This window comes from Polyodon spathula, chromosome 1 (genome assembly GCF_017654505.1).
Source record: "Polyodon spathula isolate WHYD16114869_AA chromosome 1, ASM1765450v1, whole genome shotgun sequence".
Taxonomy (NCBI): Eukaryota; Metazoa; Chordata; class Actinopteri; order Acipenseriformes; family Polyodontidae; genus Polyodon; species Polyodon spathula.
This window is the reverse complement of record NC_054534.1, coordinates 63,302,626-63,317,217: the sequence shown is the minus strand read 5'-3', so window position 1 is coordinate 63,317,217 and position 14,592 is coordinate 63,302,626. Positions and strand designations below refer to the sequence as shown.

The window sequence follows — 14,592 nt, the reverse complement described above, 5'->3', positions numbered from 1 at the left end:
TTCTCAGATTGGGTAATAAATGATATATCTTCAGAATCATTTGCTGAAGGTAAATTAACTTTACAATAAGGCATTAGATATCTGTTGCATGCTGTTAATCTAATCTGTGTCCTGTGTTTAATGTACATTTAGAAAATACTTTGCAATGGTTTATCACCTAACTACATCAGTTCAATTAAAACCTTTTTTGTATAACATGTTATATTCCTTTTGAGAAAGCTAGCAATGACTAACCTCATCCGTGGCAATGAACTAGAGCTAGCTCTGTGTATGGGGACTGTGCTGGGAGAAGCTGCGTCAGAGGTGACACATTACGTTCTAGAACTGCTTGCAAGGAAGTACATGACAGCCCCTACATGGTAAGATGCTAACTGTTCAACAATATTTGAAAGAAATAAATGCATTACTGAAAACCAAAATTCTGATGTAATCTAAATCAAAATTCAGAACTGAAGAAATATGAACTATTTCTTGTAAAAAAAAAAAAAAAAAAAACAAAAAAAGGCAACAGGGAACAAGCATAGTAGAAAAAAAAGAAGTGAAACAAAAGACATTGTTCCCCCTGTTGGAATAAACAATCAAATATACTTGTAGTTAGAAGCAGGAAAATGACTATGTTGGATTGAGTAACATGGCAATAGCAATTACTCAATTAATTGCAAAATAGTGTAGTTACATTTTATTCTGCTATTAAGCCTAATGAACAGGTATAATGGATCATAAAATAATGTATTTTGTGGTTAGGATAAACTAGAAAAAAATACAAAATGGATACAATTTTAACATAAATTAATTGTTAATAAAGACATACATGCATTCTGTAACCTGTTATTGAACAGTGCAAAATGTTGCAGTAATACCTTTAGTATACTGTTTGTTTCACAAGTATTATGTTATGCATTCATTTTCCATTGTGTTAAAGTGAATTTTGGTGTTTATTATTTCAAATTGTGTTTTAGCTTGCCATCTGTTGGATACAGATATTGTTAATACCATCTGCTATACAAAATGTTTACTGTGCAGTCCCTTTTTGTACTAAAACGTTGTTGTTGCATATTTTTCAAAATTAAACCACATATAATTCTCTCCTTATATCTTCCAAACAAGCTACTGTTTGTGTAATGAAAGACAAAAAAATGTTCATAGAGAGTAGTAATAAACTACTGATTCATACATTATATCTCTTGTTCAAAAGAGTGAGTAGTAGGGTTTCATACCAAAGTGAGCAGGTCCCAATGGCTATGTTTACAATGAAAAAAAGGGACAATTAATACAGTAGATGGTGGTTTAATGGTGTGATGTGTATATGTACTGTATATTTAGCACATATCATTTTTGTCTAGAAGGCAGATCTCCCACTCCCTATTGAAATTGTTTCTTTCATCATAGCATTCTACCTAGTCTGTAAAAATAGGCTACCTCATTGGATGTGGTTTGAATCCTATCTCAGAGCAAGATTTAAATTTAACCCCAGACAATGGATTTATAAAGGTGTGCTTTTTTTTACCATGTTATCACTTATTGTCTTTTAAGAACGCACAAAATCCTACCAATTGTAAAAGTCAGCATCATACAGGTCTGCTTTGGAGCAAGATTGCAAGTGAGATAGCATTAGTCTGTGTGGGCTTTTATGAAATAGATTGCAGATATACACAGTCTGTCATTTATTTTATTTTTCTGTTTAGGGACCTTGCAGCACACTTATTAAATATGATTCCAGAAAATGAATTGCTGCTTATCAAGCTGTGTGCTTTCTACCCTGGAAACTCAGCAGAGATTAATGATCTTCATGAAAGAGTAAGTAACAGTAACGGAACCTAACACATTACAGTGAACAAATTTTAAGCTGTATTAAAGGTAGTTATTTATTTTAAATACACATATTAAGATTCCATTCATTGAAGTTATACAAAATGGATATTAACAGATTAACAGTAATGCTGCTGACATCCAAATGTCCCCTTCTAAATGAAGACCGGGTGCATTATCTGGGGTTTAATACCGAAAATGATGATGTGACTTCATTGGGCTAATGCAAATTGAGCCCTTAACTGATTCATTTGGTATAACACTGATTGTTTTCTTTTAAATGCTTTTTCAGTGTAATCTTTCAAGTTTAGAGGAATGCTTAAAGTTAGCAGAAACTGCATACAATGGTGGAGAAATCTTCCAGGCCGTAAAGTATTACTTGCTGAGCCCTGAGCCACAGAAAGCCCTTCCAATCGGCATTCATTTTGCTAAAGGTATATTTCTACATGTAAGGTAATGAAATGTAAGTCTTTATGTTAATCAAACTTGTCTTAATAAAAGCTTATCAGGAAATACAACATTATTAGTTGTCATGTTAGATTTATACAATGCTGCCATTAACTGACAGCAAGGGAACACAGTTAAGCGTAAATGTAACTGTAAAATCCCAGGTAGTGACCATGTAGTTAATTACACTGAATACATTATGGGAACACTTTTACACATATGTATGCTGAGTCATGTGAATTTCAGTTGCCTTCCTTGGAGTAACTGAATAATAGCTTATGTTACCATTTCTGTTCAAATAAGTAGTTTTTAAAAAAAAAACAACATATAAAGTCAACGCCTTCTATTCAAAACATATGGTTTGTAGTATATAAAAAATATGCTTACTACATTGTCTTTTCTTATTCAACAGAACAAATAAGTAGCTCTGATTGGACCTTGGACTCGGTATACCCTATTCTTGACCTCCTTAGTTATATTCGTACAGATCAACTGCTGCTTGAGAAGTGCAATGAGTAAGTATAACAATACAAATTTAAGATAGACTCTGGGTATACATCTACAGTACTAACAGGGTTCTTTGTTTTTATTTTTATATTTTTACTGATTTTCACTGATAAATTCAGACTCTTTAAAATGATCCTTTCCAGTTTTTACAGATTACCCAAATTGTACCTTGCTTAATCTTGGCCCTCTAGTACCACTTAAAACTACTCTTGGTGCAATTAATTGTGTGATGCATGTTTTGTAAACAAGTGACAGCTGATCTTTTATGCAGTGTGCTTGAGTCTTGTCAGGTTTGCTTGGGCACTATTTGCATTAACATCTTCCACCACTAATGCTGCATCCCCTGCCAAGTTGTGTGTTTTTCTTTAGAACTTAAAAAAAAAAAAAAAAAAAAAAAAAAACTTGCTATACACCAGATAGTGTCGTTTCAAATGATGTGGCACTGCATCACATTTTAAACAGTAACTGAAGCTACTGATCTGTGATAGAATTGCTGACAATTATATGAAACCTACATGTCTAAATATAAAAGTAGTATAAGATATTTTGTCTCTATAACACAAAAAGATATCAGTGTTCATACATTTGAAAGTTATTAAAGTATGCTACTATGACTACTAAGACGAATAACATGTGAATTATTATTAATCCCTGTCTATAAAAGCAACAACAACAAAACATCTGTGAATCATTAAACAGTTACAATTTATTTGGATTTCCAGCCTAGTGAAATTGAAGCGTTTTAATATTTTATTATTACCTTTATATTTTATTGTATCTAAATGTAGGTGGTTTATATGTAAGAAATATCCCACGACAGGGTGTGCGGTAAGACAATTCTTACCACACACCCTGGGTGTGTTGTGAGGCACGAGGCCACAAGGGTGTTTTTTTTTGTTTGTTTGTATACAGCATTTTAAGCAGTGATGAGTGCATTTGTGGACTATTGTGGTAATACTATTTTTTTTAACCCTTGCGTGTGCAATTCCAATTCTGTTTTTTGCTTAAAGGTACCATTCATTTGAGACAGCTGATTTTATAATGGCGAAGGCTAGAGCTGTCTGAAACTACAGTGCCAGAAACTAGCAAACGTGCCTATTAAGTTAGGAAGCCTGTTTTATTTGACAATATTTTAGAGAATTGGAGCCCCTACCCATACACCCATGTGTGACAAGATACAAGGTTGCTACCCCACCGTCACCATCCAAGAAATACAAAATAAATGCACTTAGTATTGTGTTTGTGGCAGACAGTGAATGTCAGCATGTGTATTTTTTCAGGTTCAAATTTGAGATGCACTCTCCATACAAGTCTTTTTTACAAACAGTGCCAAAAGCTCAAAGTCGCTACAAAGGGCTTGTTCGAGGTTGTTCAATCTCCAGACAAACATGTTCACTGCAGCGCTACTTAAAACCCACATAAAAACATGTAGTAATATTTATCAAAGATCACATGTATATAGTAACTAAACTAATTATTCCCTATATATATATATACACAGTGCCTTGCAAAAGTATTCAGACCCCTGACCAATGCTCTCATATTACTGAATTACAAATGGTACATTGAAATTTCATTCTGTTTGATATTTTATTTTTAAACACTGAAACTCAGAATCAGTTATTGTAAGGTGACTTTGGTTTTATGTTGGACAATATTTTTAAGAAATAAAAAACTGAAATATCTTGCTTGCATAAGTATTCAACCCCTGTGCTGTGGAAGCTCCCAGTTTACACCAATGAAAGAAATTGCCCTAACGAGAACACAATTTCCTTACTATTGGCCTCCACCTGTGAACCATTGAAGTTGCTGTCAGATTTTCTGGATAAAAACCCCACTGTTGAAGGATCATTGGTAAGGCTGTGACTCTGAAGACCAAAGAACATTCTACAGAAGTTAGAGTTAAAGTAATACAAATGCATAGATTAGGGAAAGGGTACAACATAATATCCAAATGTTTGGCTATCCCAATGAGCACAGTTGGAGCAATAATCAGGAAGTGGAAGCTGCATCACACCACCCAGGCACTGCCAAGAAAAGGCCGTCCCTCAAAACTCAACGCTCAAACAAGAAGGAGACTTGTGAGAGTAGCACTGAGAGGCCCACAATCACTTTGAAGGAGCTACAGAGTTCAGTGGCTGGGAGTGGAGTAATGGTGCACCACTCAACCCTATCAAGAGCTCTGCATAACACTGGCCTGTTAGGAGGCTGGCAAGAAAGAAGCCGTTACTCAGAAAGTACCATCTGAAAGCACGTCTGGAGTTTGCCAGAAGGCATGAGAGTGACCCAGCTGCGATGTGGGAAAAGGTTTTGTGGTCAGATGAGACCAAGATAGAGCTTTTTGGCCAAATCTCAAAATGCTATGTGTGGCGCAAACCTAACACTGCCCATGCCTCAAGACACACCATCCCTACAGTGAAGTATGGTGGTGGCAGCATCATGCTGTGGGGATGCTTCTCATCAGCAGGGACTGGGCATCTTGTTAAAAGTGAAAGAAGAATGGATGGTGCAAAATACAGGAAAATACTGCAAGAGAATCTTCTTCAGTTCGCTAAAAAACTGAAGCTTGTGAGGAAATTCACCTTTCAGCAGGACAATGATCCCAAGCACAAAGCCAAAGCAACATTGGAGTGGCTCAAGAACAAAAAGGTGAATGTCCTATAGTGGCCCAGTCAAAGTCCTGATCTCAATAAAGCTGCTTGGAGATCGTCTTGTAGTCTTTACCTTTATCATGCTTGTCTGTTATGTTCTTTCTGATCTCCTCAGACAACTCTCTCCTTTGCTTTCTCTGGTCCATGTGCAGTGTGGTGCACACAATGATACCAAACAGCACAGTGACTACTTTTCTCCATTTAAATAGGCTGAATGACTGATTACAAGATTGGAGACATGTGTGATACTAATTAAAGAAACTAATTAGTTTGAAATATCACTATAATCCAATTATTTATTATCTTTTCTAAGGGGTACCAACAAATATGTCCAGGCTATTTTAGAATATCTTTGTGGAATAAGCAATAATTCATCTCCTTTCACAGCTTCTTTCCTTTATTCTATGACATACCAAAGGCATGTAAGTATACATGATAAAATAGCTTTTAATTTCATCACTTCTCAGGAGGAATGAAGCATTATTTCAATGAGCTGTAAGGGTACCAACAAATTTGAGCACGTTTGTATGTGTATATATATATATATATATATATATATATATATATATATATATATATATATACACACACACACACACACACACACACACACACACACACACACACACACACACACACACACATGGCCTCTTTAGCTATCTTTATAAGAACTTTGAACAAAATAATATTATATAATGTATACTATGTTTACTGTGTACCTTTTCTATCCTAGAGACTGTAATGAGTTGCTAATATTATGTGGATACATTGGTGCTTTGTTGGCAATCAGAAGACAGTACTCTAGTATTGTTCCAGCACTTTATGAATATACAAGGTAAGGACACAAATACATAAATCTGCATGTCATCTATCTACTAATCTAAAAAGAGAATACTGTAACGTGCACAGGGGTAGGGGTCAGAGCTGGTAGGTGACGCAATCAAATATGAAGACATAAGCCGGATACCAGCTCCTGCAAGGGAGCTGGCTCTTGTACGGCAGTATTGGTGCTCTACTTCAGAGCAGGAGGTCCCGGGTTCACGTCCCACCTCTGCCTGTGAGAAGCCCCTGCCTGCAGGAACACAGTTTGCCATAGTACATTGTTGTATGAATGGACACAAAATACTGTATAACTGGTGGGACTAGACCTTTCTATAAAACCACATGTAGATGTTATTATGCATGTAATTTAATTTTGAGTGTACACTACTGTTATATTCTACATCATATTTTATCTACTGTTTATCTAACTTGAAACATTTAAAGTACTGACGATCCAGATATATTATTCTGGCAGGGCACATTACTGTTCATGATATATTTCCGCTTTATTGAGAGCCAGCCTGCACCATAATATATTGTGTGTAAGGTTAGTGATTACTCAAAGAAATCATGACCTCCTAATTCTTATGGATTTATGACAATTACCTCTCCATTTGTAATATTATTTTTTATTAAGTGTCATGTACTCCTTATTTTTCAGCCAGCTGTTAAATAGAGGAGAGGTGTCTGTCCCTGTAAAGATTGAGCAGCTCTCGGTGGAGCTGGATGCTTGGAGATCATGCACACAATCTTTAAGCAAGTAGGTATAAATATACTAATAGAACATGTGACACCATTGGGTTCTATTCAGAAAACTAACATTTTGCTCATTAAACAGACTTTAAGAGTTATTAAAACAAAGTCAGTTTTATGAACATTACAGTTCAGAATATATACAGTCTATAGGCATTCTAAGTCATTATATCCTATGGTAATTCAACAGTATAAAATCTGAATATTGTACGATTAACCCAACGTGGAACAGGCTTACACTTTTTAAACCTCAGCACAGCACTGACTCTATTCTCCAATTAATGAAATTGACATGGACCTCTAGTTTCAAAGGGCCTACCTATTTAATTAAATTATTTTAAATTTAAATTCTTACCTTATTAAAAATAATAATAATCTGACTGTCATGTAAGTAATTCATCAATCTGTTGAAAATATAACTAGTAGTCCACAGCGTTTTACTGCTCAGTTAGAGATTCTAATGTTGACAGGTGCCTGTGCCTGCGCTGAAGGGTAGGTTTACAACATTTGTCACACATTGGGGATGGTTGTATGTAATTAAAAAAAACAGTTTTTGGACATTTATCTACCCAGGAGTTGTTTACATTGCGTCTTTTCTAATTATTACATCCTTAGATCCTTAGATGAAGTGTCATACCCTCCTCCATCTGAAGCCCAAAAGGAAGTATATGAGATATTGCTAAACAGAATTAAAGAAGAGCCTCTCATAGGAATGACTGGCCCTGATTATGTCACTGGCTCTAATCTTCCAAGCCACTCGGATGTCTATATCTCCTGTCTAACAGGATCAAGGATAGAGGTATGTACAAACTATGAATAGGTTCATTTTTTTGAAGTATTTACCCTTTTTATCACGGTTTTCAATTTCTAAATATGTTCTACAGTAGTCCCTCCCTAAACCAGACATGTCAAGAGACAATCAGGTTTTCCTAAATAACAAGGTGTCTGGTTTAAGTCGCACGCACACATTTATAGAGCTCAATTTATTTTAGATTTATAAATCGTTGTGCTGAAATAACATGAATGCGTTCTCTGTACACATTACATTTTGTAAAAATATAAATCTGTACAGTAGGCCTATACATTATACAGTATAGTTATAAAACCAAATTAATACCTAGCGCACTTTTTGCTTTAGCCTGTAGGCTAGCGGTAACACAAAATAAGTCATGCTTCTACATTGATTACATTACTGTATAATGCGAAAATAATACAAGACTATTTCACATTGAAACTTGATGATTTTAGCACATGTTCTTTTCTATACCGTAGCCTACTTAGTACACAATTAACACAAAATAGATAATATACATTATAATATAGTACCTTACATACACTGCACAGACTTTACAGAAATAAATCATTTAAAAATGTACCTAGAAAATGTTAATGTACGCTTGGCTATCTACTAATTTTGTTTTCTGTTGGTATGAGTCAGACTTTATTTGCCAAATCAATTAAAGACTTCAAATTCAGAATTATTATTGTAGTCCATATCTTGCGTTACAAACCACTGAAGTCCATATGTATTTCTGAACGCTTCTCGCCCTTTTCCAACCATCAATCACAGTTAATCTCTGTAGAGTATGAGTTTATATGCCCTCTTTTAATCATGTACTTCATTTTAGCGATTTACTAGGCTACTTGTATCCAGGGGCATGGGAACTATGCTTAAAGTACAGGGGTGCTGTGCACCTGCTAATGCAATGACTGCTAGTTTCGTTAATCTTATTACCTGTGTGTGCAGTGCACTGCTCCTTTTCACATTGCCTTTAAACACAAACGATAATAGACCAATCAGTGCTGACTGTCACAACAGGGGTGGGACGTTGTATAAATCCCACAGTTGCAATCTTGTTGGAATGCATTAGAAGCTTGTAGTAGTGGTTATTGAAAATGTTCCAGAAAAGAATTGCAGATTTATTTGTAAATTCCAGTGGCACCACATGCTTAAATCAGCTTGTCACAAGTGCAGCTAACTGTGATTACTGCTTTGTGGAGCAATACTAAAAACACATGTACACAGTGACATTCTGGATGTACGGCGGCTCGTTGAGGCCATTGTCAAGATCGCAAGATAATTTATCTCAGGATCTCGATATTTCAATTCCTTTATCTCCTGATTACCAGATAATTTATCTCAGGATCTCGGGAAAACGGAAGTCATTACTTCCGTTTTCCTGATAGATCAATTATGTAATAACTTCTGTTTTCTTGAGATCCTAAGAGAAATTATCCTTCTCTGTCTAGTGTTTTGCTTTATCCTCCTCTTTCTCTTTGCATCGGCCTCTTCTGGGGGGGTAAGTGCGGATTCACTCCCTCAACCTGTCAGCCACGTTACCTTGTCCTCACACTATGGGGGTTCTCACCGAGTGAGTCAGAGGGGACCCCTGGCCACACTATCCTTGTGCAGCTCGTGCTCCTGTTCTATCTCACCACGTGAGGCACTGTTCTTCTTTCGCTCAGGACATGGCCCGCTTTAAACTCTCAGTACCTGAGTCCCAGACTAACCCATCTCTCTTTGTCACAGATTCCCTTTCGAGGGCAGCACCAGACCAGTCAGGGAACCCTTCACTATCTCTCATTTCAGGTTCTAATACAACTGGACTATTTCTATCGCCCCGAGAGGCGCCTATGCCGAGCAGAGCCCTTTTATATGTTTTCAGATCCTCAGGAATGTGACATTCGACCTCGCGCAAAGGACAGCTCGTCGCTCGGGATCTCTTTTCTCTCCTAATTTCAAACCCGGGCTTCTCTAAGCCCGCTCCTAATTTCGGGCCACGCAGCTTGTCCTCTATCCTAGTCCGGGCTCTCTCCACTCGCCACTGTCGTACTAACAGCTTCTTTCTGCTTCCTGTGCTATATCCTTATAGCCATAGCAAATGCCCTGTGAATTATAATTTTCAATGTTAGATGAATATTTGTTAACTATAATGTTAAATTGATTTAAACAGTTGATGAGAATTATTGTCAGTAGTTATGTTTTCAGTGACGTTTAGCAAGCCAAAACAGTTTTCTTCCCATAGAACTATCTTATTGCAGATTATGTTGTCACGCATTTTAAGTCTTGAGTAAGCAGACCTGCTTGGTGTTGACTTTTATCATAGGCTGGATTGTATGTATTAAAACAACTGTAGTTCACGGTATGATTGCCATGTTGTGCTCTCCTTTTTGTTATTTTATGTGTATATATATATATATATATATATATATATATATATATATATATATATATATATATATATATACACATACAGCTCTGGAAAAAATTAAGAGACCACTGCAAAATTATCAGTTTCTCTGGTTTTACTATTTATAGGTATGTGTTTGGGTAAAATGAACATTTTTGTTTTATTCTATAAACTACTGACAACATTTCTCCCAAATTCCAAAAAAATTGTCATTTAGAGCATTTATTTGCAGAAAATGACAACTGGTCAAAATAACAAAAAAGATGCAGTGTTGTCAGACCTCGAATAATGCAAAGAAAATAAGTTCATATTCATTTTTAAACAACACAATACTAATGTTTTAACTTAGGAAGAGTTCAGAAATCAATATTTGGTGGAATAACCCTGATTTTCAGTCACAGCTTTCATGTGTCTTGGCATGCTCTCCACCAGTCTTTCACATTGATGTTGGGTGACTTTATGCCACTCCTGGCGCAAAAATTCAAGCACCTCAGCTTTGTTTGATGGCTTGTGACCATCCATCTTCCTCTTGATCACATTCCAGAGGTTTTCAGTGGGGTTCAGGTCTGGAGATTGGGCTGGCCATGACAGGGTCTTGATCTGGTGGTCCTCCATCCACACCTTGATTGACCTGGCTGTGTGGCATGGAGCATTGTCCTGCTGGAAAAACCAATCCTCAGAGTTGGGGAACATTGTCAGAGCAGAAGGAAGCAAGTTTTCTTCCAGGACAACCTTGTACTTGGCTTGATTCATGCTTCTTTCACAAAGACAAATCTGCCCGATTCCAGCCTTGCTGAAGCACCCCCAGATCATCACTGATCCTCCACCACATTTCACAGTGGGTGCGAGACACTGTGGCTTGTAGGCCTCTCCAGGTCTCCGTCTAACCATTAGACGACCAGGTGTTGGGCAAAGCTGAAAATTGGACTCATCAGAGAAGATGACCTTACTCCAGTCCTCTACGGTCCAATCCTTATGGTCTTTTGCAAACCTCAGCCTGGCTCTTCTTTGCTTCTCATTGATGAAGGGCTTTTTTCTAGCTTTGCACGACTTCAGCCCTGCCCCTAGGAGCCTGTTTCGAACCGTCCTCGCCGTGCACTTCACCCCAGCTGCCGTTTGTCATTCTTTTTGTAGGTCACTTGATGTCATCCTACGGTTGCTGAGTGACATTCAAATGAGTTGGTGGTCATCCCGGTCAGTGGAGAGTCGTTTTCGCCCTCTGCCGGTCTGTAGCTTTGTTGTCCCCAATGTGTGCTGCTTGACCTTGTTCTTATGAACCGCCATCTTTGAAATTTTAAGGATGGAAGCAACCCGACACTCACTGTATCCCTCTGCCAGTAAAGCCAGAATTGAACCCTTCTTTTCCTCACTCAAAACTTTCCTTTTCAACTCTTTGGGCATGGTCAATAGTTATTTTTTGATTCCAATTACTTTTGAGGTACTACTAGCACTGTTTTGCCATCCAGCTGGTCCTATTGCAAGAGGATAGTGATGACCACAGGAGTGGTTTTTATACTTTTCCTCGTTAAATAAGATTTGGTTCAGGTGATCCCCTAATCAGTACCTCATTCAGTAGAATGAGGTGTGCCTGTGTTGGAATTCAACAGACACTGGAATGGAATGGCTGCCATACATGTAGAGATGCTGATTTAAGAAAAATTTGCAGTGGTCTCTTAATTTTTTCCAGAGCTATATATATATATATATATATATATATATATATATATATATATATATATATATATATATATATATATATATATATATATATATATATGCAGTAAAACCTTGAAACTCATATAGTTATCCAAAAAAGCATATTTGTTTTTGGAAACTGCTGTGTTATTTTGCTTTGCTATATGGTTAATAGTAAGTTTTTTTTTTTTTTTTTTTTTTTGTTTTTTTAATGTAATTATAGGCCTATATCCAATCTGCCATTTTTGCCAAAAATTCTGGAACGTACAGTGGCTAACCAATTATCAAATAAACTATTGCAACATAATCTGTATGACCCCCTTCAATCTGGATTTAGATCACTGCACAGTACAGACACAGCTCTTGTAAAGGTGGTAAATGATCTGTTCATTGGTGCAGATTCTGGAACCTTATCTATCTTGGTCCTTCTTGACCTTAGTGCCGCATTTGACACAGTCAACCATGATATTCTTATTAGGCACCTAGAGACCTCTGTTGGTATCTCCGGTACTGCACTGTGCTGGTTTAAGTTTTATCTGTCAGACAGGAAGCAGTCTGTCTCAATGGGGGCATACACGTCCTATTCCAGTCTGGTTTCCACAGATGTCCCACAGGGTTCTATTCTAGGGCCTTTGTTAATTAATATCTATATGCTGCCACTTGGCCAGATAATCTGGCGCCATGGAGTTAGTTTTCATTCTTATGCAGATGACACTCAGATGCATCTTCAAACTAAACCTGATACCTCAATAGTTGTTTCTGTACTCTCACACTGTTTGGTGGAAATCAAATTATGGATGCAACAAAAGTTTCTGCAGTTAAATTGCAATAAGACAGAGGTTATGCTGCTGGGTTCTCTGCATCAGTTGAGTAATGTGGTGAACTTCAGCTTGGTTATTGATGAGCTTGAAATTAGAGCGAGTTCTGAAATGAGAAATCTCTGTGTTATTTTTGATCCTCGCCTAACTTTAGAAGCACATGCTCAAAATGTTACAAAGGTGTCTTTTTTCCATCTGCATAACATAGCCCGCTTAAGACCTGTTCTCTCTCTACCTGATGCAGAGAGACTCATATATGCCTTTGTCTCCTCCCGACTGTAATGCATTGTTTGCTGGAGCCTCTAAACATGTTATTAATAGGCTACAATATGTTCAGAACTTGGCTGCTTGAGTCCTAACTAGGTCTAAATCTTTTGTACATATTACACCTGTCCTGGCATCTCTGCATTGGATCCCTGTTAAATTCAGGATTGAGTTTAAATTACTACTGTTAACATATCAGGCCTTGAATCGTCTAGCTTCTAGCTAAATCTCTTTTTTGTTAACTGTATATTTTCAAGTGCGAAACCTGAGATCTGCAGATGCTGGGCTCTAACGGTGCCAAAATCTAGACTTCATATTTACCAAATCTATTTTAATTTTAACTTTCATTAAACTTTGCAATTTTAGCATTGCCCCATCTCGGTTAAAATGTGATGATTCCCACCTTCAGTTGTAAAACCCTCTCAAAAGCAGGATAGACAACATTTTTATACCAGTTTTTTTCTGTTGTAAACTTGGCCATTGTTGTTTTTAACATACTTGTGTGCTTTCACGTAATATTTGCTATTTAAAAAATGCCATTTTAAGAAAAAACCTAAAGTGAATGTGGAATATACTTATTTGTTTTTCAGGGTCCTGTATTTTTCCTCGAAGATGGAAAATCAGCAGTTTCATTGAATGATGCTTTAATGTGGGCAAAAGTAAATCCTTTCTCGCCACTAGGGACAGGAATTCGTCTCAATCCATTCTAAAGAATCCTTTCTGGAATCTGCAGTTAACAGTGCCGTACATGGATTTCCACAGGCTACTGTAATGTCCTTGACTTAAGGACAAATGGGTGACCTGTAATGCAAGTTAAAACATGTTGCTGATGTGTTACAAAGTACAAAGATATTTTATTATTCATGATGTCATGATATACAATAACAATAATAAGTTATTATAACATATTACAAAATACGCTTAGAATATAATCTGGCATGATTTTAGGGACAGATGCTGATTGAACAAAAGCAACAGGAAAAAAGAAATAAATACTGTGCTGGAATTTTAAAATATGCAATGTTAAACCAAAAAAATATATAAAATATCTTATATATATATATATATATATATATATATATATATATATATATATATATATATATATATATATATATATATGGTGAAACAGATGAAACAGCATTACATTATCTGGGGTGGATGAAAACTATATTAAGACAAATCTGTCTGGACGGTATATTAAAACAGTGTAAACTGTCATGAAAACTAAATCCCGCAATTACTCAGCCTCTAGAAAAGCATTTTATAATATTACTCGGCCTCTAGAAAAGCATTTTATAATTATATTAGTTCATACTTCTTTAAACGTGTAGCATAATTAGACATATGTCATTGATTTAGTGCCCCATCTGGACAGGTGTGTCTTGGTACAGAAGTATTTTGATAGAATAACAAATACGAAAAAGTTTTAAATATATAGACTGTAGTGACGGAATAACTGTGTGGTATAGTTTTTAAGACTTAAGATTATTTCAGTGCCGCGTCCGGGCAGTTTTGTCTAGGCCCAGAAGGATATTAATATGAAAACTCATGTAACGACAACTATATGTAATATGTACATAATAGTGGTAGAGTAATCATGTGATATAGTTTTAATATGTTTTGCATTGCATA

The 14,592-nt window shown here is 36.4% G+C and overlaps 1 protein-coding gene across 1 annotated transcript in view; it reads left to right on the top strand.

Annotated features, from left to right (window-relative positions):
• LOC121320741 (WD repeat-containing protein 17-like) overlaps positions 1 to 13,937 on the top strand; it is a 32,431-nt gene extending 18,494 nt beyond the window's left edge. Inside the window, exons 21-28 of the mRNA XM_041259333.1 lie at positions 220 to 359; positions 1,686 to 1,797; positions 2,102 to 2,243; positions 2,669 to 2,771; positions 6,148 to 6,249; positions 6,898 to 6,996; positions 7,605 to 7,788; positions 13,548 to 13,937. Of these exons, the coding sequence (XP_041115267.1) occupies positions 220 to 359; positions 1,686 to 1,797; positions 2,102 to 2,243; positions 2,669 to 2,771; positions 6,148 to 6,249; positions 6,898 to 6,996; positions 7,605 to 7,788; positions 13,548 to 13,667 (1,002 nt within the window). The 3' untranslated portion in view covers positions 13,668 to 13,937. The remainder of the gene's footprint in view (positions 1 to 219; positions 360 to 1,685; positions 1,798 to 2,101; positions 2,244 to 2,668; positions 2,772 to 6,147; positions 6,250 to 6,897; positions 6,997 to 7,604; positions 7,789 to 13,547) is intronic.
• The last annotated feature ends 655 nt before the right edge of the window (positions 13,938 to 14,592 follow it).